The 27,829-nt window shown below is 39.2% G+C and overlaps 1 protein-coding gene and 1 non-coding gene across 3 annotated transcripts in view; one reads left to right on the top strand and one right to left on the bottom strand.

The window, feature by feature from the left end:
- Nucleotides 1-10,381: 10,381 nt before the first annotated feature.
- Nucleotides 10,382-10,501, top strand: LOC113647660. Its single transcript, XR_003441714.2, has one exon. It is a non-coding gene; the product is annotated as a U5 spliceosomal RNA (small nuclear RNA).
- An 11,795-nt stretch (nucleotides 10,502-22,296) lies between these two features.
- The window catches only part of nos1apa (nitric oxide synthase 1 (neuronal) adaptor protein a), a 143,612-nt gene continuing 138,079 nt past the window's right edge, over nucleotides 22,297-27,829 (bottom strand). For both annotated transcript variants that reach the window (XM_027154431.2, XM_027154432.2), the window contains 2 exons: nucleotides 26,069-26,333; nucleotides 22,297-23,909 (listed from right to left, as the gene is read on the bottom strand). In XM_027154431.2, coding sequence (XP_027010232.1) covers nucleotides 23,333-23,909; nucleotides 26,069-26,333 — 842 coding nt within the window. In that variant the 3' untranslated portion in view covers nucleotides 22,297-23,332. The remainder of the gene's footprint in view (nucleotides 23,910-26,068; nucleotides 26,334-27,829) is intronic.

Raw genomic sequence — 27,829 nt, 5'->3', positions numbered from 1 at the left:
TTCACCAATAAATTAAGCAGAATCGGTGGAATGTACTTCAATAACATGGGCTAACATCAGCTATTAAGTCTTTTATACTTCAGTGCTGTTGAATACACAAATCTGATTGACTAGGAAGCGTTGAGGTTGAGTCGTTTGATTTTATTTGGTTTTTATATTATTTTAACATTGAGTAATAGCAGCTATGAACGTGGCACCAACTGAAAGGGAAGTCACCGGTTCATATTAATCTCTTGAATCTCTTTCTAATATTTGTAATAGTTTTACATCATACAGTACATCAGAATGGGGAAATGCTATCTCAGGGACAGTGGCGGTGACTGGATGGTTGGAATATTTCAGAAGATGATTTCCTGATCTGAGATTCAACAAAACAGACTGTACAGAGAATTGGCCTTCAGGGAGTCTTGGTGATGTGGACAGAAGAACGGAACTGCTCCCAAACTGGTTTAAGGTCAAATAAAAAGGCTGCATTAACTCAAAGAATCATAATTTACATCTGTGGTGAGCAGAAAAGCATCTCAGAACACACAAGAATATAACAGGAATCTGGGTCTACAATGGGAAGAGAAACAGAAAACAGGACTCTTTAAGTTCTTGAAGACTCTTTTAGCATTAAAAAGATTAAGAATGAATTTAAATGTAAATGACGATTCTAACGATTCCAACGCTCGCCCTACTAAACCTTAGCAAGAGACAGATATGAGAGAAAGCCTTAACAAAGTTCTCCACCTCAATGGAGTACACAGATTTATACATTTAAGGAATGAACAACTTAATAGCAGAGGTGGAAAGTAACAAAGTTCAAATGCTAAGGATTCAACACCAATGATTCAGATGAGACCAATTCTAAATCTGACCGTTCTAATGATTCAAACACTAATGATTCAAACTCTAATGATTCTAAATCTGACCGTTCTAATGATTCAAACACTAATGATTCAAACTGCATTTCCAACAATTCTAAATCAAATGAATCTTTAGCTATTGATTCTAAAACTTAAGTCCAGTGATTGTAATAACTCAAACACTAACCCTGATAAAGCTTAGTATGAGACAGACATGAGAAAAAAGCTGTTCTTGAGTTTTCTACAGCTTCTCCACCTTCCCTGGAGTGTTCATACATATAAGGAATGAATATAATAGCAGAGGTGGGGTGTTTTTCTTACATCTGATACATATACGTTCTCAATTGAAAAAATACAGGATCACTCCATTTCTCTATAATTATAAATTTGTGAAAATAAATAAATAAATGAATGAATGAATGAATGAATGAATAAATAATAAATAAATAAATAAATAAATAAATAAATAAATTAAGCAAGCCATATAAGGGCACCCACACCATGTTTATGTGTATAAAATCCACCATCAGTAACTAAAATCGAGGCAGACGATTTTAATAGCTGTAGAAAAATGTAGAAAAATTGTGGGTGTAGATTTCTTGTACTCCTAAATTGAAAGGTGAACACTATTCCAGATTGTTTTCACTTGAGTTTGGGTTTGTACACTTTTACCACCTGATCATTAGAAAATAAATACAGAAAAATACATCAAAGCTTATTCATGTTCTTTCAACAAACTGCACTGTATCCTTACTGCCACATGGGGGCAGCACTACCATTAAAAGACTAATAATGGTCTAACCATCAACGAGTCACACAATAAAATATAATAATGACTTGTATTTATTTACAGATGTGTTTTCTTTTCCCACGCTAATGGACCTGCACAATAATGGACCTGTAATGACATTTTCGCTGATTCAATTCAATTTATTTGTATAGCGCATTGTCATCGTCATCGTCTCGAAGCAGCTTTACGGAAGCATAGAAACAGAATAAAAAAAAGATTACGTTTAAAATGAAGTTACTGTTTTTCTTTCACATCCTCTGGTTATTCCTCTGGTGTGTTTTTTTTAATATTGTTTGCATTCACTGCAGTAGTGTGGCTTCAGTATACAGTCTGCCTGACACTGAATAACCAATGAACAAGGAGCTGTTTACTGTGATGACAAGAATTACACACACACACACACACACACTGGAAGAAAATTCTGGGTTGAATTCACAAAACTGTTTAACCTCACTCTAAACTCAAGCAGGACTTACACAGATATATTAAATACAGCTACACATGCATGAGTGTGTGGACAAGCTGAACAGTCAGTGTAAAGAGGGTAAGAACATGACCCGCTTTTGTCTAATGTCTTTGTCGACGCGGTTGAAACACAGGACTCACACATGTGGACACTAACTGCATTCTTTAGTCTTTAGACACATTTCTACACAAACTAACCACCTACTACGGCCTTCTACTTGTATTCCTATCGATTAAAGCGTTATCGATTAGAGAAGAGCGTCACGAAGAAGGAGCCGAGCTGAATGTTGATGGGTGAGCCGAGGCAGCGCTAACTGTGACAGAATGCACAAATGTTGATTCGTGGCCATGCAGCGGAAAATAATTGACTTTCTGCAAAACACGATTTAACCGCTGACATTTTTTTCCTGAGATTATAAAGTGCTGAAGTCTTAGAAGCTACAAGATATTATTTCATGATATAATAATATTCACATTGGCAAGAAAATAAAAATATTTGTACGGGTTGCTGTGAATTCTTGAGTTCCTATACAATATACAGTACATATATATTATATTATATTATATTATATTATATTATATTATATTATATTATATTAAACAATATACACCAAAAGAAGTCGAAACCTGATGTATAAAATAACTATTCTATGCAATTACAGGTGCATCTCGATAAATTAGAACGTCGTGGAAAAGTTCATTTATTTCAGTAATTCAACTCAAATAGTGAAACTGTTGTATTGTATAAATTCAGTACACACAGACCGAAGACGTTTAAATCTTCGGTTCTTTTAATTGTGATGATTTATCACAAATTTTACAAAAATCCACCGATTCACTATCTTAAAAAATAAACATTTTTAGTGAATTTTTGGCCTTCTGGAAAGTATGTTAATTTACTGTATATGGAGTCAGAGCTAGAGGTAGCCGAGCTGAAGATGTTGAGGTTCTCTTTTGGAGTGACAAGATCGGACAGGATTAGGAACGAGTACATCAGAGGGACAGCTCATGTTGGACGTTTGGGGGACAAAGTTAGGGAGGCCAGATTAAGATGGTTTGGACATGTTCAGAGGAGGAGAGTGAGTATATTGGTAGGAGAATGTTAGACATGGAGCTACCAGGCAGGAGGCAAAGAGGAAGGCCAAAGGGGAGGTATATGGATGTAATTAATGAGGATATGAAGCTAGTGGGTGCAAGTTTTGAGGATGCAGAAGTTAGGGATAGGTGGAGAGAGAGGATTCGCTGTGGCGACCCCTGAAGGGAAAAGCTGAAGGAAGAAGAAGTACTCAATACTTGGTAGGGGCTCCTTTTGTTTTAATTACTGCCTCGATTCGTTGTGGCATGGAGGTGATCAGTCTGTGGCACTGCTGAGGTGGTACAGAAGCTCAGGTCTTTTTGACAGTGGCCTTCAGCTCATCTGCATTTTTTTGGTCTCTTGTTTCTCATTTTCCTCTTGACAATAACCCATAGATTCTTTATGGGGTTCAGGTCTGGTGAATTTGCTGGCCAGTCAAGCCACCAACACCATGGTCATTTAACCAACTGTTGGTGCTTTTGGCAGTGTGGGCAAGTGCCAAATCCTGCTGGAAAATGAAATCAGCATCTTTAAAAATGACTTCACTTTGTGTGTACCGAATTTATATAATACACGAGTTTCACTATTTGAGTTGAATTACTGAAATAAATGAACTTTTCCACGACGTTCTAATTTATTGAGATGCACATGTACAGTACATACTGTATGTCTAAATGAGAGTAAATAAGACGTTAATGGCAAAATAATGGCACACATATACATGTTTCTCAACATCCATCCAGTCTATCTGTATAAAACAGTATTCGTATATTTTGAACTCACCGATTGCATTGTGTTGTTTTAATTTATATTAACCTAGCTCATTTTGCTGAAGGATGTCATTGGAAAAAGCATCCTGTGTAGATTAGAAGCTAGATTTTGGATTGGCATAATCATAAAGAGGGGAAAAATTACTAGATTTTATTGTCTCAGCCAGCTTGTCGCCTCAACCTTATAGTTACATAGTGTTTAGCTAAGTCGTTACATGTTGGACACGTTGTTTTATGTGAGGTATTAAAATAATACCTAGCTGATAAAATAATACCTATTAATAATAATACCTAAAAAAAAAAGCTCACTAGTGTAAATATAAATAGATAAATAAGGATCTATTTAATAGTTAGCATGTTTGCCACACACATCCGGGGTTGGGGGTTTGATTCCCATATCTGCCCTGCAGGTTCCCCTGTGCTTTTAGAGGTTTCCTTTGGGTCCTCCGGTGAGAGTGTGTGACATTGTGTAATGTGAAGGGTTGGCACCCTGAGAACTGTATCACCATATAAGAATGTAAGAGACAATATGCTGAAATATTACAAGATTCATTCATTCATTTTCTACCGCTTACCCGAGCTCGCAGGTCACTGGGAGCCTGTGCCTATCTCAGGCGTCATCGGGCATCAAGGCAGGATACACCCTGGACGGAGGGCCAACCCATCACAGGGCACACACACACACTCTCATTCACTCACACACTACAGACAATTTTCCAGAGATGCCAATAAACCTACCATGCATGTCTTTGGACCGGGGGAGGAAACCGGAGTACCCGGAGGAATCCCTTGAGGCACGGAGAGAACATGCAAATTCCACACACACAAGGAGGAGGCAGGAATCGAACCCCCAACCCCCAACCCATTACTCAGAAATCACATACTACTAGATGAAGCAGCTTGCTTTGCTGTATTTATTTATTTATTTGTTTGTTTGTTTGTTTGTTTGTTTGTTTGTTTGTCATTTCCTCCCAAAACCTGCAGAGTCCATCATGAAACAGAAAACAAAACATCTTCCTGAGCCTGTCATACTCACTCCTTCACATTACATCAGCTAGGCTCGGAGAGATACAGTACATTACAGTCCAGTCACAGTCTACAGATAGATGCTTTATTAAAAGCACTTGAAAATGTAAGGAACCTTCACCTGATTAAATACAACCATCGATAAATCCGCCTGGTACGGACTTACAGCACGGAGCTCGAGAGCTCAGAACATCACTGATGACATTGATTATTAAAGGCTTAAGGGCTGAGGTGTGCATGCTCATAGCTGCAGGGCTTCAATGTTTTATTAAGTAAGGAGTTATCAGACCAGGGATCCGTCGCTGGAATACTGTCTACCAGTTTCTCAGTGTTGGAGTCTCGGTTCTGCACTCAGGTTTACAGGAAAGCGTGAATCAGGACAACAGGGGAGCGTTGTGAGCGAACAACATGAGATTATGGAGCGGATCGGATGCACGATACTTCAATAACTTCAACGAGATAAACTGCTTTACCCTGCTTAGGCGAATACAGTAGCTTGGGAAATAGAACATATTAGATTATTATAACTTGTAATATTATTTACATGTATGAGCAGGGAGGTGCGGTGGCTTAGTAGTTAGCACGTTAGCCTCACACCTCCAGGGTTGGGGGTTCGATTCCCGCCTCCGCCTTGTGTGGGTGGAGTTTGCATGTTCTCACCTGCCTCGGGGGTTTCCTCCGGGTACTCCAGGTTCCTTCCCCGGGCCAAAGACATGCATGGTAGGTTGATTGGCATCTCTGGAAAATTGTCCGTAGTGTGTGAGTGAATGAGAGTGTGTTTGTGTGCCCTGCGATGGGTTGGCACTCCGTCCGGGGTGTATCCTGCCTTGATGCCCGATGACGCCTGAGGCTCCCCGTGACCCGAGGTAGTTCGAATAAGCGGTAGAAAAGGAATGAATGAATGTATGGCCTGAATGGATCCCAGTTTCCGCAACATTTGTCAGAATTCCTACAGGATCAGGCAAGATTATCATTTGTTTCTGAACTTTCCACCAACACAACACATTATGTAAAATACATAAATATAATATCTGCTCATTTTTTAAGTCCTGAGCTTTTGAGTTAAATTTTTTTTTGTAAAATAATTTTTCTGTAGAGCTTCTAAACAAACCACGAGAGAAGAACGCTGCAGAAATGCAGTCTAAAATAAAAATACAGATAAAATAAGAGAATTTACTCTTTCCTAAAATTTTCAAACAATTATCAATCTGCTAAACAAATGAGATAGAAATAGGTTCTTGTGATAGGTTTTAATCTTATAATAGGAAACATTTGGGTGTTTTTAATGCCAGTGCGGTGTTCTTCAGGGTTAGAAGTTTTTCTTTATGTTCAGATAAACCAAACCGAATAGAACCGAAATGTGAACGTCTTATTTTCTGATTTCCTGTGAAACTGTGAAAGATCTTAACATTTTATCACACATTTTTTTGGTTTTAAATCTTGTTGGTTTTCAATTTTTTTATTCAGAATTAGTCACATCCCTGTCGTTAAATCTAGCACAACTCCTCCTGCCTTTCTTTTACTCTGCAAATATTTATTTGTGTGTCACTGTGAGGTTTCCTGCTGCTGAAGCCGCTGTTTTTTAATCCTTTCAAATCATAAAGTATGATCTTGATTTATGAGCTACAAAGCAAGCCTACGCTTTAGAAAAATTTGCCACACTGAGTGTGTGTGTGTGTGTGTGTGTGTGTGTGTGTGTGTGTGTGTGTGTGTGTGTGTGTGTGTGTGTGTGTGTGTGTGTCTATAAACACATGTCTCCAAAACAGCATTTTCATTTTCAGTCAAGGAAAAAAACAACAACAAATGAGACAAAAGCAGTCTGAGATGAAAATACGATCCTTTATACAAAACACCTTAATGAGAAGAGGTTTGGGGAAGGTGATGTAATTTCCCCTAGGATGTGTCCTCTAGGTGTTCTGATTTTATTCATGCTTTTGTGTGCTCACAAGGCCACCCTGTAGTTTGCGATCCTCATATTTATCAAAGAGAACAAAACAGTTATTCACGATGATACACAAGTTCCTTTTCGAATCACAGAAAAGAATAATTCGATCTTAATAAACAAGGCACGCCGTGAACGGATGAACCTACTGCAACTTGTGTTTTCTCCCACGCATTCACAGAAAAGGTCATTAAGCTGTAAACGCATTGGATTTCTTTTTTTAAAACGACCTGTGTCGTGAAATTCGGTCGTCTTTTACCTAATTTACATTTTTCGTTGCAGCGTGTTCGCGGCTTGTTACGTAAGTACTGAAGGATATTCTGAGTGGAATGAAATGTCGCCTTAGTTTCAGCTCAGTTCAGATATAAAAATATGCAATGTTATTTCTGATGATACACTCACATAGCTTTGAAAACACGCTTTCTATTTAAGTGTTTGTGTATGATGAGAACAAGGTCATGACTTTCTCTATACACGATTGTATTTTCATCCTCAGCTGTAATAGTGAGTTACACCAGATGACACCGAATGACTGCCACTTGCTCCAGGGCTGTGACTCGAGTGTGCTCGAGTGGCTGATAGCTTTCTTTGACTTGTGTGGCGATCGACAATATCCAGAAGTCAAATGACTCTATTTAAGCTCATTCCTAGCTCATTGTATCTCTACCTTTAAGAAGGAGACAATTAAAGGCAAATAAATCTACTGCATAGTTATTATTTACTTTTCCATTAGGTTATACCTACATAATCAGTTCTTAAATCTGATGTGGTAGCCTAGTGGTTAAGGTGTTATTCTACCAATCAGAAGGTTGTGAGTTCTAATCCCAGGTCTACCAAGCTGCCACAACTGGGCCCCTGAGCAAGGTCCTTAATCCTCTGGATAAGGGTGTCTGCTAAATACTATAAATGCTTCATTTTCTGGGGAGAACTGTGGCTTTGTAGTTATCACGTTTGCCTCACACCTCCAGTGTTGGGGGTTCAATTCCTGCCTCCGCCTTGTGTGTGTGGAGTTTGCATGTTCTCCCCGTGCCTCGGGGGTTTCCTCGTTTCCTCCGGGTACTCCGGTTTCCTCCCCCGGTCCAAAGACATACATGGTGGGTTGATTGGCATCTCTGGAAAATTGTCCGTAGTGTGTGAGTGTGTGAGTGAATGAGAGTGTGTGTGCCCTGCGATGTGTTGGCACTCCGTCCAGGGTGTATCCTGCCTCGATGCCCGATGACGCCTGAGATAGGCACAGGCTCCCGGTGACCCGAGCAGTTCGGATAAGGGGTCGAAAATGAATGAATGAATGAATGAATGAATGCTTCATTGTCTCTGACAGCAGTGCAACTGAAAATCACAAATTTATATTAATTTAATCATTGTAATACATCCATCCATTTTCTGTACCACTTAACTTACACAGGGTTATGGGGTCATCAGGGGCCAGGAGACTATCCCAGGGGACTCGGGGCACAAAGCTGGGATGAGGTGCATGGATGACGTGCTTACCCCTTGGGGAGGAAGCCCCTGAAGAATGTGGAGAACATGAAGAACATTACAGACTCCAGGCACACAGTGTGGTTAATAATATACAACATACGTAGTATTGTTTCTATAGTAACTACTTATTCACAGGGGCTTGTGAATGTCAGATACTTCACATAACACAAGACTAATAACAAACAGATTAAATTCATGTTTTCTGACACAGGAATGTCTCCAGAACAGAGGATATTGCACTTTCTGGTTGCTTGGTAACATGACGAGCTGCATTTATTTAAGCTTATTCCTTTAACAAAAGAGAAATACAGAGGCGGAAGTGTGGAACAGGTGTGGAAATGAGTGTTTACAGAACAAGAGTGTCGTGGACAATCCACAACATTTTAAAATGAAAAAATATCACATGCCTTTCATTAATAGATTAAAAGGTGCATCTGCGACATATCGCTTTGGTTTAGGTGAAATAAAAGCCGTAGGGAAAATGCTGCTATATTCATTACACATTTAACTGAGGATTTGTCCTTAGGATATATCACACTGTTCATGTGTTTCCTGATTTTCTGGGAAAAGCAAAATAGGCCTCATTTCTCATGCTGGATATAAATGAATTGAATTCTACAAACACTTACAGGATCATTTGCTCAAGAGATTTTGTTCATTTACACATAATGCTCACTAACATGATCCGCTGCTGCATGGAGTTATTGCAGATTTTATAGATGGATTACATTTCAATTGAAAAAGCTACGTTTATTTTAATTACATTTAGAAATTAAATTAAAAAATATTGTGAAACTTTGATGTTTCTTATTAAAAACTTGGAAGAAAGCAATCTTTATAAAAAAGCAGAACTGAAGACAAATAAGATTCAATTCGATTCAATTGGGACAAAAAAATATATTGCTAGGTGGATTTGCTAAGCTAACCTGCCTGAACATGAGAATGTGTGTGGTAGGTTCTGATGGACTGAGGATGAATGAATGAATGAATGAATGAATGAATGAATGAATGAATGAATGAATGAATGAAGGAATATATAAATACAATATATTGGCTACATTACTGAAAATGTTTGTGAATTCTGGCATTTTTAGCGTTTCTTTTATACCTTATTGCCAAAGTATGTGGATACTGCTGGAATTTGTGAATTTCCCATTGGGATTATTAAGTATCTATCTATCTATCTATCTATCTATCTATCTATCTATCTATCTATCTATCTATCTATCTATCTATCTATCTATCTATCTATCTATCTATCTATCTATCTATCTATCTATCTATCTATCTATCTATCCATCCATCCATCCATCCAAATGTAAATCAGTTATGCCCTGAACGCACTTGGTAATTGTTGACTGACTGCAATTATTCAATCATAGAAGGGGATTTTGTAGTTCGATTTGGCCGAGGGAATAAATAAATAATAGATTTATAAGAATAATCATGTGACTTATACTGTAAGTCCCTAAAAACTGGCCCAATTACATCATTTTCTTTGTTTCTTGTTTGAAGTCAGAAGAAGACTTGGATAGAGCAGAGCTCCAAATTTTGGATTGATTTTTACACCTGGTGCTGGTGTTTCGTTTACCTGAGTGACAGTAAAATCAGTAAAAACACGGTCAACTATCATAACAAAATTAGCATAGGCTAATTGTTTAGTTGGTATTTTAAACACTTTTGCTAATTAGTTAGCGAAATGCTATTTTTTTTTTCATATAGTGTAGTGAAATGTTAGTGTTTGAGAGAAAAATGTACATTTGTTAATAAAGTTAAACTAAAAAAGAAAGAAGAAAATAAAGTAACAGGTTATGGTTGTAATTAATTGGGCATAGTCACTTGCCAGGATTTGCACAGAAATGTTTGTAGCCATGTCTGTTTTCTATTTTGCCTTAGTTGTGTTTGGAATTGAAAGCAGGTTTTTGCAGCAATACTGACCGGAACTCATTCATTTGTTTAAATCAAACTAAGCAATTAATTAAGCAGCTCGGGTTTCTCTTCATTCACGCATAAATCTTTCACCTTTAACTAAAGTTTTCTGTGGAGAGGAACATTGATGAGTTCAACATACAGTATTTTTGTGGGCTTTGCAGTTGCAAGGCTATGGGGCAGACGTGGCCTAATGGTTAGAGAGTCTGGTTCGTAACCCAAAGGTTGTGGGTTCGAGTCTCGGGCCGGCCACGACTGAGGTGCCCTTGAGCAAGGCACCAACCCCCGCCAACTGCTCCCCGGGCGCCGCAGCATAAATGGCTGTCCACTGCTCCGGGTGTGTGTTCACGGTGTGTGTGTTCACTGTTGTGTGTGCACTCTGGATGGTTTAAATGCAGTATGGGTCACCGTACTTAGCCGTATGTCACCTCACTTTCACTTAAAGGTGTTGGCTCACATGTGATGCTTTCCCAGGGGTCAGGTCTTCTGCCACTTTTACACACATACTATTGGGATTGTTTTGTTTTTTTGTTTTTTGGCTAATTTCTATAAATTAATGATAATTTTGCCCGGGCTGAAACAAATGAAGTCCATATAGATATTTTCCCTCATTGTTTATTGCAAATAGATGCTTCAGAAGTGTATAATTGTTCTACTTAATTTCTTTCCGGTTTAATATTCCAGCATTTAACAATTATCTGGATTTCTCAAGTGGGAAAAAATAATGATTTATAACTTATGTTGCATGTTGTTTGCTAGGAAACATCTGGTGTAATGCTCACTTGTGTGTATGTGTGTTTTATAGACATTATATAGACGTTGCAGTAAACGTTCATGGGCAAGAATCGTTCAAATGATGAACCGATTCAATGTCGGTGGGGGACAATCAGTGATCAATCATGTTGGTGGGGGGGACAATCGATGATTATTGTTAAAAGCAAGAACACACACAGCCTTACCCAAACAGGCTCCAGCCACTCTGTTGAAACTACATATGACTCATGAATTGTTAAAACTAGCTGCTCTGCTTATACAACAATTCATGAGTCATATGTAGTTTCAACAGAGAGTCTTAAAATTCACTGTGTCCTGCTAAAGCTAGTGGCATCACGTTACAAGCGTTTGATGTCATTAGTCAACGACTGGAAAACGACTTGTTCATCCAGTTAGAAAAAAAAAGTTATTGTTCCATTGAGATGTTGCCCTTCTAAATCTCATACACTACATACTTTAGTACACATTCACAGTGCATACAAAGTGTGTAGTATGTCATTTGAGACCCAGCTTGTGATAGCTGACCTGTATATCCTGCACAGTGATGTACGTGTCCCGGCATAACTAAAATCGGTAAACACGGCATGAATGGAAGGGATGTTTTGACTCTGACGTGCAATCTAGTGGATGTCTGTGTTAATCATCCCCACAGATATAGATGTACAATTGGAATTCGCCTCTCAGACAGCAGAAGGCTCTGAAAATGACACTGCTCCTTTAAACCCTTAGATGATTGTCAGCTTCAATCTGTAATCTGTACAGCGCGAGAGAATTCAACGAAATAGTGGATACACATTCTGGCACATGAGTCTGACAGATATTTCAGGCAGTTCATGGAGATGTACAAACATGTCGAAGAATTCTGACAGCACAATCTCCAGCCTGAGTGATTAAAGCCAGCTCTAACCGTCCACCGCTTCTACTGACAGGTGATGTCCTCTAATGCTCACTGTTGTGCAGATCTGACATAGCATTAGTGTTAGAATTTTTTGTGTTGAATGTGTAGATAAGGGTGCATACTGCTGAGTCTCTTCTGTAGGCTAAAGTGATGGAGTCTTTCTGCGTGTCGTATTGGCACAATGTTTCACTCATTCATTCATTCATTCATTCTCTACCGCTTATCTGAACTTCTCGGGTCACGAGGAGCCTTCGGGCATCGAGGCAGGATACACCCTGGACGGAGTGCCAACCCATCGCAGGGCACACACACACTCTCATTCACTCACACAATCACATACTACAGACAATTTTCAAGAGATGCCAATCAACCTACCATGCATGTCTTTGGACCGGGGGAGGAAACCGGAGTACCCGGAGGAAACCCCCGAGGCACGGGGAGAACACGCAAACTCCACACACACAAGGCGGAGGCGGGAATCGAACCCCCCAACCCTGGAGGTGTGAGGCGAACGTGCTAACCATATATATATATATATATATATATAGTTCTAATGAGCAAGCCGGAGGCGGCAGCGGCATGGAAAAACTCCCTGAGACTATATGAGGAAGAAACCTTAAGAGGAACAAGACTCAGAAGAGAACCTCATCCTCATTTGGTTTATGTTTACATTTGCTTAAGTTTAACGATCAGTGTGAATGATCAGATTAGTGTGAAGCCTTTTTTGTGAAACCAGCTTACAAACACCACAAGCATTTTGTCAGCACTGTGAAACCTATTATCAGTACTGTGATAAACTATTTGAGGGATCTGAATATACATAAAGTAAAGTAAAGTAAAGTAAAGTAAAGTAAAGTAAAGTAAAGTAAAGTAAAGTAAAAACGTTATGCACATCAACATGGAAACCATTTGGTTACTTAAGGTATGTGTCTGGATGTCTTATCCTGTCTGAATTGTACTCGGTAGTCATAGGATGATGTCAGTTAGTGTAGTAATTATGAGTTCAGTCAGAAAGAGTGATCTGTATAAATCACAGGGACAGGTACGTCTTCGTTATTTATACGCGGTTGTCGTATTTTTAATACTGCTGGATGTAGAGTTTGACCTATAGTAGGTTACATGACCGTTGCTAGGAACTTTCCTGTCGAAACTCACTGGAAGTGTCTCGTCTCTGTCAAGTACTTAAAAAAAATGATGTCAAATTATTTTAGTATTCGGTGTTTTCAGTGTGGTGAATAATTGGTTCTGATTTAGTTTCAGTGGGAGATGAAGGTGTAAAGCCTCTTTGCTCACAGAATATGACTGAATCGTTACTAGCATGTGAATGTGGACAGGGGAGATCTCTCTCTCATTCCTTCCCTCTATCTATCTATCTATCTATCTATCTATCTATCTATCTATCTATCTATCTATCTATCTATCTATCTATCTATCTATCTATCTATCTATCTATCTATAATAAACATAAAAATAACCACTGTCTAGATAGACAGATAGATAGCAGCTATTTTTACTGGTCATTTTACAGAAGGTAAAATACAGTGTACTGTTTACCGACACATACAGTCTGTGAAAAGCTATTTCTTTCTCTTTCTCTTGCTTTCTTTCTGTAATTACCAGTGACTCTGACTTTCTCAGCTCTCTGATCCATTCTGATGCCCCACATAAAGAGCCTAAAGCTCATCATGTCATTACTGAGGATGGTATCATACAGACACCCTGTAGATAGCTGTGGATGTTCTTCCTTGATTAGCCTGAAGACAGCAATCGCTGCAGCTTACGTTCAAGTCTTCATAACTGAAAGGTTAATAATTTCAGTTTAATATAAGAATAAACAGTAATAATAAAGCAGAAATGACTCCAAGTTGCTCACTTTATTAAACATTTCTGGATAATGTAATCGACCAGATGAAGATGCGTTCGCTTTTGAGTCTGGTTCTTCTCAAGGTTTTTTCCTTTATATAATCTCCTTGCATCTATTTTCTTGCTGTTGTTAGTTATGGCTTTCTCATTAAAGATAAGGATTAGTAAAATGTTATAATTTTTATTCTGAATTTAGATTCCTGTAAAGCTGCTTTGCGATTCTTTTTTCATTCATTCATTCGTTCATTCATTCATTTTCTACCGCTTATCCGAACTACTCGGGTCACGGGGAGCCTGTGCCTATCTCAGGCGTCATCGGGCATCGAGGCAGGATACACCCTGGACGGAGTGCCAACCCATCGCAGGGCACACACACACTCTCATTCACTCACACAATCACACACTACGGACAATTTTCCAGAGATGCCAATCAACCTACCATGCATGTCTTTGGACCGGGGGAGGAAACCGGAGTACGCGGAGGAAACCTCTGAGGCACGGAGAGAACATGCAAACTCCACACACACAAGGCGGAGGCGGGAATCGAACCCCCAACCCTGGAGGTGTGAGGCAGATGTGCTAACCACTAAGCCACCGTGCCCCCACTTTGCGATTCTGTCCATTGTTAAACATGCTATACAAATAAACCTGAAATGATTATTTGGATTGAAGTAGTTTGTCATAGTGGTGTCATTATTCCAGGCGTATCCAAGTACTTTCACTAGACAATGATTATGCTATATTAAACCTTCTGTAAAATAACCAGCAGACGTAATGTTGGGAAATATTGTGTATATTGAAATCCTAGTACAGAACTGAAGCCTAAAAGACATTTGTGATCAGAGGTTGAAGTACAACATGTCCAGCTACAAGCCTTCTCATTGTAATGCACTAGTAATAATAATTGTGAACTATTGTGTAAAATGTGGTCCAGATGTATTCATTAGATCAAAATGTCCATCATTAACACACTTGTTCAGAGATGGTTTATTCTGTGCAAATTGGTCATTTACTCCAGATGTTCTTTAACAGGAATGTTTGGATATACAGTATTATCCTGAAGAAAGAAGAAGGGTCAGGGGATTTGATCTTCTTTCATTCAAGTGGTTTTTGATAGATAGATAGATAGATAGATAGATAGATAGATAGATAGATAGATAGATAGATAGATAGATAGATAGATAGATAGATAGATAGATACTTCATTAATCCCAGAGGAAATTCATCATCCAGCTGCAAACATTCAGAGAAATAAGATTTCAAAACAAACACAGTAACATGCCGCTACCAAATTTGTCCAGTAGCATTAATATATATTATAATATATTATAAATCTATCTATCTATCTATCTATCTATCTATCTATCTATCTATCTATCTATCTATCTATCTATCTATCTATCTATCTATCTAAATAAACATAAAAAATAACCACTGTTTAGACAGACAGATAGATAGCAGCTATTTTTATCAGTCATTTTACAGAAGGTAAAATACATTATATATATTATAATATATATTGCTGCTACTAGACATTTTAAAAAGTTTGCATTTTTATTTTATATAAAAAAAACCCCCAAAACATTACTTCATTTGCTCGTCTATGCAAGAATAACCAGAGTATTCGTACAAAGATTTCATAATTAGTGTTTTTTTTTTGTCCGATTAATGTCTGATTAATACAGAGTGATGACTGTGAATAGACTAGGTGTGTGTGTGAAAAGGTTATCCTACTGTGAGAATTTAGAGCAGCTTCTGAAGGTAAATAAACGAATCACTTAATCAGTTGATACACAAGTGAAGCTTTGAAGAGAACCGCTGGTAAACAAAACCTGCTGGCGTAGACAAAGACACTGGAGACAAAGAAGACAATCAGCTCCCTGTCTGTCCACATGAGTCCGTTTCCCTAACACTGAGCTGGGTGCTAACCCTGCACGCACCGTGCACTTTTCCCATAATGAAGTTTTATGTCTCTTCTGGCACACAGCAGAAGTTACCCCAGCTCCATATCTCTCTCTCTCTCTCTCTCTCTCTCTCTCTCTCTCTCTCTCTCTCTCCACACAATATGGTTATTTCCCCCTGATTTAACAGATATGATCAAACAGCTAAGGATTCACTTGCACTCACACATCACGCCTGTTTTATTACCTGTTGTATCTCTTAATCAGTAAAAAAAAAAATACCGAACCGTTTCTTCCAGTACTCTTGGTTGCTCCATGCCACAGTAGAGTGTTTATACATAAACATCACAGGAGGGAAAACATCTCCATGAATCTCTTCTGTCTAAACAGAATGTCTAGCTGGCATCGATTAAAAGGATGCAGTGCCGTAGCAAAGTACAGGATGTGACCGAAATAGCGTCAGCATTCCTCTGCGATTGAAATGCATTTTAAGTAACATGCCCACATTCGTGTAGTCATCCATTGCCTCCAAGCCTATGAGCTTGTTTTGTGGTAATTTCAGAAAATGTCATCTTCTTCTTCTACTTTCTTTTTTTTTCCCCAGTTAGGGGCCACAGCGAATCATCTATTTCCACCTCAATCTATCCTCAGCATCTTCTACAGCCGTACCAATTACCTTCGTGTCCTCATTTAACACATCCATATGTCTCCTCTTTGGCCTTCTTCTTGACCTCTTACCTGGCAGCTCCATCTCCAACACTCTTCTACCAATAACATGTCCAAACCATCTCAATCTATCCTCTCTGATCTTGTCCCAAAACAGCCAACCTGAGCTGTCCCTCGGATGTGCTCGTTCCTAATCCTGTCCTAAAAAGTACCTCAGCATCTCATCTCTGCTAACTCCATCCTTCCTTGACCAACGGTAGTCCAATTTCTGTCTGCACCTCGTAGGTCAACAGTGCCGGTCATTGTTAACCCAGGCATTGACCGATCCGGTATGGAATTCCCACTGATGATTAGCATGATTAGATTTGGCACGTTTTACGCCGGATGCCCTTCCTGACGCAACCCTATTTATCCGAGCTTGGGACCGGCGCGGAAGTCATTGGCTTGCAACCCCTGTGGCTAAGGAGTCATAAACACTCTCACTACACTATTACAAAAACATACTCATCTGATTAAAAACATCCTCGAGTTTTACTGTTTGGATTTTACCATTTTAATACGTATTTAATCGTATAATACTTCTTTTCAGCAGCTGTTAGATATGTGCACAAACTGCAACACAGACGTGACTTCGGACTGCTGTTTCTTTGGTTGTTTTTGCGCTTGGGACTCCAGGAAGGTATTTATGTTTAAACCAGAATGAATTTAGAAATGATGTTGAAGCTTTGGGCACTGTGGCTTAGTGGTTAGCACGTTCGCCTCACACCTCCAGGGTTGGGGGTTCGATTCCCACCTCTGCCTTGTGTGTGTGGAGTTTGCATGTTCTCTCCGTGCCTCGGGGGTTTCCTCCGAGTACTCCGGTTTCCTCCCCCGGTCCAAAGACATGCATGGTAGGTTGATTGGCATCTCTTGAAAATTGTCCGTAGTGTGTGAGTGAGTGAGTGAATGAGAGTGTGTGTGTGTGTGTGCCCTGTGATGGGTTGGCACTCCGTCCAGGGTGTATCCTGCCTCGATGCCCGATGACGCCTGAGATAGGCACAGGCTCCCCGTGACCCGACAAGTTCAGATAAGCGGTAGAAAATGAATGAATGAATGAATGAATGAATGTTGACGCTCATATTCAAGTTGCTGGAATGCTCCTGCTAACACAGTTGCTTTTACTTGACTGTATAGTGTCTAGTCATATAAATGGAATGTTTTTTTATAATCACGCTCTCAGATGTCACCCTAGATAAGGACGGGTTCCCTTTTGAGTCCGGTTCCTCTTAAGGTTTCTTAAGAAATATGCATGGAGAACAAATTTTTGATGTAAACTTCCTCCAGCCTCCAGAGATAAGCTGCATTTAACATCTGCCTAAAGCTATTTTAAAACATCTTCATTTCATGTGACAGCATATGAAGTGAGACAACAAATGGTGAGAGTTGGACTAAACATATGAAACAATATTTTAACACAAGCCTGGTTTCACTCAGACGATCGGTGTACGTGTTGCCGTCTATAAAATCCTCAACGTGTTTGACGTAGCTGTCAGATTCTGTCTTCTAAATAGACAAGATAAAAAAAAAGCATTTACTGCAGAACAACTACACGGAGAAGAATTTATACAAAATGCGGCGGCCAGAATGATTAAGTCAGCCAAGAAAACGGACGTTACACCTTTATTGAGATCCTTTAATTGGCTGCCAGTCCAGTATAGAGCACATTATTGTATTTTTAGTACATATATATTCATCTGTATATTATGTTCATAGTACATATATATATTCACCTGTATATTATATTCATAGGACATATATATTTATCTGTATATTATATTTATAGTACATATATATTTATCTGTATATGATGTTCATAGCACATATATATTCACCTATATATTATATTCATAGTACATACACGTCTGTAAATTACTGTCTATAGCAATAGCCATATTATATTACATCCTTCTGTAAATTTCAGTTATAATTATAGTCATCTGTATATTATAATTATAGTCATCTGTATATTATAATTATAGTCATCTGTATATTATGTCCATAGTACACACACATGTGTAAATCACTTCCATATTACCATTTTATTTAACTTATCTAAATCTTGTAAAAACTGTATATCCTGCACTTACTGCTATTGCACTCTGGTTAGACCTAAACTGCATTTCGTTGCCTTGTACTTGTACATATGTAATGACAATAAAGTTAAATCTAATCTAATCTAATCTAATTTCAAGATTACCGTTCTGGTTTTTAAAGCACTAAATAATTTGGCGCCACCATATCTCTCAGATTTGTTGTCGGTAAACACCCCGACTAGGTCGCTGAGATCAGAGAACCAAAATCTCCTTGTGACCGTTAGAACAAATTATAAACGCAAAGGGGACAGAGCATTCTCGCATGTTGGTCCTTTATTATGGAATGACCTGCGCACTCCGTCAGATCGGCAAAGTCGCTGGGTGTGTTTAAGGCCTTGTTAAAAACCCATTTATTAGAGGTAGCATGGGGGCAGTTTGAGTGGGCTTGGCCTTTTGGGTTTTAGCTAGTGATAGGATAGCATTCTGTTGTTTTTATGTCTGCTTTTTTTTTTTTTTTTAGTTTTCTTATACTGTACTGTGGTTGTATGCAACTCTTAAATTAAGTTTTTTTATATGACTGTTCGTGAAGCACCTTGGTCAACGTCAGTTGTATAATGTGTGCTATATAAATAATAAAAAAGAAAGAAAGAAAGAAAGAAGAAATACAGAGGCAAAATTCTGAAAAAATGTCTTTAATACAAAATCTGTAATCCGTCTTCTACTTTCTTTATTCGTGTTCTCAGAAAACCTTCATAAAACATTCCTTCAACATTTTCCTTACTTCATTTCCCCTGACATTATTATAAAGTGAGATGCGAAAAAGAAAAAGAAATGAATCAAAAGGAAAGAACAATAATAATCCTCAAACAGAACTCAAAGGAATGACAATAACAATTCTTCTCTTTTTATAACAATCCTAAATCACAATAAAAATCACTTCCAAATCTGTCTAAAACAAAAATATTATTTCAGCGGCTTAGATTTATTTTCCCCAGCACATATACATTTAAAATATTCATACAATAACATTACATTGTCTGACCCAGTGGCACATCCAAACATCTTTCATTATCGTGAAGGACAAGTTGAAGTAAAGAATAAATCCATCACTCAAACACAACCAAAACAATGCTTTTTTTATCGTACTGACCTACAATTCATTTCGAAGCCGTTTCTTTCTGCAATTGCTCATCACCTCCTCCAATCAAAACACATCTCGGTATTCGTCCCGGAGCGTATTGAAAAGACTAAACATTGCAAGACGTCCCTCATAAAAGGTATAAATCTATATTTTAACGCTGCTACACTAAGAGTAGGAAAAGTCTGAAAGAGTTTGAGGTCAGTGGAAGAAGAGGATTTGAAACACTGTCCTTCAAAAGGATCATGGGATAGAGAATGAAGTCTGACTGAGACTTGTGTTGGGGATAAAGCGTACGGAAGCGTGCCGTTATAGGAAGAAGGTCAGTGACAAGGTTCAGAGCTGTGGGACGCGAAGCAAAGGCAATTATTTTCTGTGAAATACGTTAGTTCCTGGTGTTATTTCCTTATGTTCTAGCAGCTAAAAACAGTTGGTTTCCTCTTCTTTTTTCCCTTTCCCTTTAAAATGAATAAATAAAATAAACCCAACGGATTTGTTGAAAATACAAAGTCTTCCATCTTGAAGGCTTTCTCGTGTCTGAACTCTTTAAGGCACAGCTTCACCTCTGACTCTTACAAAGTATTGACACCGGAGACTCCTTTCACACCGATAAATAAAAACCTCCGTAAAGAAAACGTCTAAAAGTAAAGCACTTGCCCCATACAAGTCAGTGTGCAAGTTGTTGCTATGGAAATGATGATGTATTAGTACAAGCAAATTAATTCAACACTAGGATTTGCTGCTCTTATAGAAAATGAATTACAAACATCTGTCCAATCAGAATTGAGAATTCAACAGCACAAGTCGCGTTACAGCATTCGCTAGTTTTTCTAGGTCTGTTCTTATGGCTTTGCACAGACCGAGCCTCATTAGTGCCATTCCTCAAGCTGAACATCACTCTGAGCATCAGCAGCTCTCAGATCCGTCCTAACCGAATCCTTCACTCAGCCTCCTGGGCCTCATTCTGTTCTGCTGTATTTTCCCTCCTAGATGTCCAAGGCTTACTGACTGGACCCTGTTATGATTATACATCCACCAGTGTCTTACTTTCTAGTTCCCGCATTGTTAACACCTACAGTACTGTGCAAAAGTTTTAGGCAGGTGTGAAAAAATACTGTAAACAAAGAATGCTTTCAGAAATATAAATAATGAGTGTTTATTTCTGTCGATTTACAAAATGCAAAGTGAGTACACAAAAGAAAAATCTAAATCAGATCAATATTTGGTGTTACTACCTTTTGTCTTCAAACCAGCATGAAGCGATGGCACGACCCCCACAGAGCCCTGATCTCAACATCATCCAGTGTGTCTGGGATTACATGAAGAGACAGAAGGATGTGAGAAAGCCGACATCCACAGAAGATCTGTGCTTAGTTCTCCAAGATGTTTGGAACGACCTAACGGCCGAGTTCCTGCAAAAACTGTGTGCAAGTGTACCTAGAAGAATTGCTGCTGTTTTGAAGGCAAAGGGCGGTCACACCAAATACTGATTTGTTTTAGATTTCTCTTTTGTTCATTCACTGCATTTTGTTCATTTCTGAAAACAAATGTTTAACACTTCCATTTTTGAAAGCATTCTTTGTTTACAGCATTTTTTCACACCTGCCTAAAACTTTTGCACAGTACTGTAGCTGTAGTTCTACCAAACTTCTAGCATCTATCACAATCATTAGCATCTTAGCCCTTGTATGTTGTTCGTATCTGTGTTACTCAGCCAGTGTTCGTGGGTCTGGTGACCCGCTGCATTTTTGGGTATTTAATTCAACACAATCAAAAATTTTATGTTAAAATACTCTACAGATGTTTACTTACTTCACCCCAATTCCAAGCAATATAAACATCATATATGGTTAATATTTGCCCTTTACCTTTATTACATCACATTTTTTAATTAAAGTGTTTTGTTGTTTTTTAATAAAATGTAATAAAAAAAAAGAAAATCAAATTTAATCAAGTTATGAGTGGGAAAAAAATCAACAGATTTACAAGGAAGCAAAGGTTTACAAAACTATTGATGTTTATGAATATGGGTCCCACAGACCCGAACGACATACAAGGGTTAAATCAATCAGCTTTTCTATTTTTCTGCTAATTCAGCCCCTACGTTCCTTAAGCATCCTTCTCACCTCTATCTTTCCAGGATCTTCTGCCTGACTGATGATTTATAGATCTCAGAAAAATTACCCTATGACTTAGATTTGTGGATTCCTCTTACTAATAGTGATTAAACTGGCTAAGAGTTTGAAGACTGCATCCGTGTTCAAAAACCAGCGTGGAAGTTAGAGACGTCACTCCCAGTTAGCTTCTTGTAGGTAATCCCCCTCTTTCCAATAACAAACTGAGACAGACTAATGTCAAATTGATGTTATCTGTGTTATATGTAGCTGAATATAGCTGTTTATATTCATTCATTCATTTTCTACCGCTTATCCGAACTACTCGGGTCACGAGGAGCCTGTGTCTATCTCAGGCGTCATCGGGCATCGAGGCAGGATACACCCTGGATGGAGTGCCAACCCATCACAGGGCACACACACACACACACTCACTCACACACTACGGACAATTTTCCAGAGATGCCAATCAACCTACCATGAATGTCTTTGGACCGGGGGAGGAAACCGGAGTACCCGGAGGAAACCCTTGAGGCACGGGGAGAACATGCAAACTCCACACACACAAGGCAGAGGTGGGAATCGAACCCCCAACCCTGGAGGTGTGAGGCGAACGTGTTAACCACTAAGCCACCGTTACCCCCGTGTATGTATTATTTGATTTAATAATACAGAGCCCGTTTGCTGACATAAAACAAATGCATTATTGTTATTTAACAGAAATGTCACCATCATGTCTCTGTAGAGTAGCAACCTAAAAACCTCAGCCTGTGTTATATCTCATAATACTATGATTAGCTTTGAGAGTGCATCAAGCTCATTTATTGCTTCATTTCACCTCCTGTCAAGAATAGCTTGCATTGACATTATGCATTATTATGCATAAAATGAAATAGCTTAGACAAACGATCGGCCTGCTAAAGTTATCAGAATAACGTATTGGTGATATGTAAAATATCACATAAATGTTTACCCAGATTGAAATAATATCACTTGGATGGACACATGGCTAATTGAACGTGGTAATAAAGCACTGATCTAGATGAGACTGATTTTTTTTTTTAAAACTATATGCATATTAAATGCGTATCGCTCGGTGCTGTGGGCATATTGAGTCTCCGTGTCACTTGCCAGTGTGAACACAGAGTTAGTGTGCAGTTTGACGGAAGCTGGATATGGCATAAGTGTTACAGCGAATAAAATGTTCTCACTTTGGCTTCTACTGACAAGCTGTTTCGATCCTCTAGTGTAAAATGCACAGCAAATAATCTCTGAAATCGAAAAAAAAATAAATCTAAAATAGTGATTTGAGATATAAAAGTAATTAGACTAAAATATTCGGAATATTTCTGTGATAATACATGAAGTGAGGCTTAATAAACACGTTATAGCGCATACACAGAGAATACAGTGGTTCACAGAAATGTCACGATTGATAAATCCTGTCTCTTGGTTCCATTAAGGAGGCAGTTCTCTTGTGCAATCATCACTGAGGGCTTTTTCAGTAAAACCACCATTTCACAGAGAAAGCTTCTCTCAAGATGACAGAAGATCAGGAAGAATTGTCTGAATAAAGGTTTTATTCGAATGAAAGCAGGTCCGGGTGAGGTTCTTCGTTCTCCCCGCTGGAGGTTCTCATTTGTTCCACTGACCCGTTCCGAAGAAGTTCTCCCCCACTCGTGCTGATGCGTCCGTCTCCTTTCCCTGGACACGGTGTGGACGCCATTCTACTCTCAGAGCCGCTCAGTTTCTGCTTGAGCTCTAGGCCATCCTTGTGGATGAGATCCGGAACCGAGAGCAGCATGTGTGACTGGTCTTCATCCACAGTGCCATTTCCGTTCTGTTCATCAGCTGTTTGGACCCCATCCATATCGACAGACTGGCCTTTCACTCTTGATCCGTTCTCATCTTCTGTCCAGGTCTCCAGAGTGTTATTAGTTCCTGAGTGTTTGTCAGGATTCTCAGGTTGCTCAGGGACTTTGACTTGGATCTTCTCTGGGGAGGACAGAAAGGATGAGTCTGAGAGCTCTGGAGAAGCCACCACAGGGTCAGAGGAGATCATCATTTCCTGAGTGGTCTTCAAAGCACGAGGGAGACGCTTCTTGTTGGTGGGAGGAGGAGGATCCAGGCGAGGGAAGTGGTCCAGGGAAATGTGGCTGTTAGAGAAAGAAAAGAAGGTACATCGTGGCTGAAATATCATCTGTGTATTCAATTCCTCACACTAAATAATAAAACCTTGGAGAACATCTTTCATGCATTGACCTTTAATAAAACAAGCAAATTGAATAGTTTATATTTCTGAATGTTTTTTTGTTGGTGTCTGAGTAGTGAGCGTCGCCCAAAATCGGTCACTGACTCACAAACCACTGCTTAAGAGCCTGTCGAGTTCAATAATTAAGGGTAAGGAACTGAAATAACAAGCAGTGGCTCAGATCGCACTGTTGGCTAAAGCTTTATTCGGAACGGAAGCGATTTTCAATTTCATTTAAAGCTTCTTTTAAATAATGACAGTCATCAGTCATTATCAGAGGTTGTAAAGACTCATGATATTGGCAGTCATGAACCTCATTAAGGATTTTATTATATTAGGTGTTTAAGTCCTAGGCCTAAATAAATTTTATTAACGGCCATGAAACAGCATGCTGCTGGTCAATCGATCAAGCGTAATGAGCACGGAGAGAGACTTGAGCATGGAGAAGTGCCAATCTATGAGCCAGCTATGAGCTTACAAGATCTTATCAGTCATTCAAAGCGCTTCTAAGAGTAATCAAAGATCAGTTTGAACTAAACAAATCCACAGGCACAGAAACAAGAGGAAATATGCTTTACAGATGTTCGACTCCCAATTAAATCGGAATCAAAGTGAAAAACATCCTCCAAACACCCCACGTGCTCCCCTTGAGGCTTTTTCTTCCATTCAGAGAGCTGCCAATCAAGCCTACAGTGATCCAGGAGACCCATTACACGCTCACACTCGCCCAACGAACTGATGTCTTGCACAATGTACTTGTAAAGGAACAATGAATGGTCCTCTGTGATCGCTGCATTTCTGACTCTTATGACCACTTTCGTGCCAGTGTGTTTCAGAAGGGAGTAGATGAAGCTCTGCAGTGCATCAATAAACTAATGAATAAACCAGCCTCACTCGCTTCTTTAATGAGAGTCAGGCAGCGTTCTGCATTTGAACATTAACAGTAAATGGAAGAAAGCCCATTAAAGTCTCCTGAGTGGCGCACCACATAGATTACTGAGTTTTTCAACAATGCCACAGAAGCAAAATTAGCCTTACAAAATTAGCCCTTCTTCTTCTTATTATCATGTGTAATATGCCCTTATATGCCCTTATACAGAAACAGTGTTCTCTCTTTCCGTCATGGTAAATGGAGATGTTGCGAGTTCACTGTGAATGTGAAACAAAATCTATTGTCTGACTTTAACTATCATTAAATGAGCATATAAACAACATAGAATTTAATGTACAGATTAGGGATGCTACACCAAAAACAGCTCTTTCTGATGGCTCTTTAAAAGGCTAAAAATAACATATATTTTACCGAAATAGTCCATAACGTTATTATCGCATGAAACACAAAGAATTAATGAAGTAGACTTCTCAATGACCCCAAGATACTTAAACTCCTCCACTGATGCGGTCGATATACCGGTCTGTTGTGGTGAAGAAAGTGCTGAGCCACAAGGTGAAGCTTTCTATTTACCAGACGATCTACGTTCCTACCCTCACCTATGGTCATGAGCTTTGGGTCATGACTGAAAGGACAAGATCCCGGATACAGGCGGCCGAAATGAGTTTCCTCCGTAGGGTGGCTTGGCACTCCCTTAAGATAGGGTGAGGAGCTTGGTCACTCGGGAGGAGCTCAGAGTAGAGCCGCTGCTCCTACACATCGAGAGGAGTCAGCTGAGGTGGCTCGGGCATCTGTTCTGGATGCCTCCTGGATGCCTCCCTGGGGAGGTGTTCCGGGCATGTCCAACCGGGAGGAGGCCCCGAGGAAGACCTAGGACATGCTGGAGGGACTATGTCTCTCGGCTGGCCAGGGAACGCCTCGGTATTCCCCCGGAAGAGCTGGAGGAAGTGTCTGGGGAGAGGGAAGTCTGGGCGTCCCAGCCCCGGATAAGCGGTAGAAGATGGATGGATGGATGGATGGATGGATGGATGGATGGACTTCTCAATGAATTGGGAAATAGGGCTCATGGGAGGGAAAAGTCAGTAACTAAAAGATTTGTGTATGTTTGTGTGTGAGTGAGTATTATTATTATTATTATTATTATTATTATTATTATTATTATTATTATTTACCTGTTAGCAGTCACTTTGTGGCTGGACCACACTGCTCCGAAGTTCTTGTTGACCTCAGTCACTCCGATGTCGCCCAGGCTCCCGGGCTCTTTACGACGCAGTAGATCGTTGACTTTGGCCCCCATGGCTTTCCCCAGATTCTTCAGGTGTGTACTGCTTTTTTGGCCTCCTGGAGAGAAGTCCCTGCGGCCGGAGCCAGAGCTCATCTTCGTCCCCTGCTTCAGCTGCTCGCCTGCGCTCGAGTTCTCGAACATGCTCTGGTCAACTGCAGCGAGAGGAGAGAAAGCAGGTAAACGGTCACGCTTGTTTGCCGGGAATTTTAGTAGTAATAATACAGATATAAATACAAAAGCTTTGGAAGAACAGCGAATAAATAATAATGCTGTAGGAGGGAAAAGCAGATTCCACCAGTGATATTCATTCATAATAATAAATAAACAAACAAACAAACAAACAAACAAATAAATAAAAAATCATGATAATGAATTAAAAACATCAACACATGCACAATAAAGCTAAGCGAATACAATACAGCATAAATAACAGTTCACAATATTTCCGATGCACTCTTACCTCCTCACATATCTTTGAAAGCGTTTGAGGAAGAAAAAGAATGCGTTTTAATAATAGCACATACATGCATACGGTATCAAAGGCTTATAAAAATATTTTCCCCATGCAGACAAATCTAAATAAATACCTTTACACAACTGCCACTGGTTCCTCTCATACAGCCACACAGGAGGCAGAAAACAGAATACAAACATGCCATAATAACGCTGAGAAATCCACAAACATCCGTAACATCGTATTTTGACACTTTGCTTCCATTAAAAAAAGCCAGGCAGGAGATTAACGTGTCTTTAATATACACAGACCATTTGCAGCCACAGTGATTTTCAGCCTGTTACCCCAAGCAGCTTTTAACCATTATGCTGAAGGATGAGAACCTGAGCAGGAGAAACCTCATTATCCTAACCCAGTTTTTTTTGCACTGATAACAAGCACTTTCAGAGATTTCTTAGGCCATGTTGTTATCAGCACTGTACACCGGAGGAGCCTCTTGTACCATCGCGCTATGCTAATGTTGGACATAGGAGTCATTGAAATGCAGGAAAAGGCTTTGGAGGGGCAAACTGGGGAGATGTGCTAGAAAAATATTAGCATAACAAAACGCTTCAGACTGCATTTCTGTTAAGGATTCATGAACAATAAACAACTCTGACATTCAAATTCCTTTTTTGTTCAGCTTAAGAGACACATCCAAGCGTAAAAGCTCATAAAGCTTTGTGTACGAAATAGGAAGTGGACGACGAAAGATTCGAATCTAAACGTTGCCTTTTATAAAGTGATTTGTGTGTTCTGTGTATGTTTAGAATCGATATAGAATCCAATGATGTAGGGGACATACTGTACCATGAAGTGTTTTATTCCTCTTATACAATAGGACATCGATATCAATTCCAATTTATTTATTTATTTATTTATTAATACTAATTGAGTCATTTATTCATTCTTCGACTTGAGAGTATTTGGTATATCCGATGTGCTGTAATGTCAGTGTGCTCTCGAGCGGATGGACTCATCTGACCGTGTGCTTCAAGGCTCACAGACTATCTGATCTAGGAGGCAGACACACCGACACTAATATCTGCGTACACTTGAATGTATATATTTAAATACTGGAAAGTCCAGAGGCTGCACATTTCCTGTAAATATATTCGTATTATATCTCTGCAATCTCGTTGCGTTCCTCAGACA

The sequence above is a fragment of the Tachysurus fulvidraco genome, chromosome 5 (genome assembly GCF_022655615.1).
Source record: "Tachysurus fulvidraco isolate hzauxx_2018 chromosome 5, HZAU_PFXX_2.0, whole genome shotgun sequence".
Lineage (NCBI taxonomy): Eukaryota > Metazoa > Chordata > Actinopteri > Siluriformes > Bagridae > Tachysurus > Tachysurus fulvidraco.
This window is presented reverse-complemented; position numbering and strand designations above follow the sequence as displayed.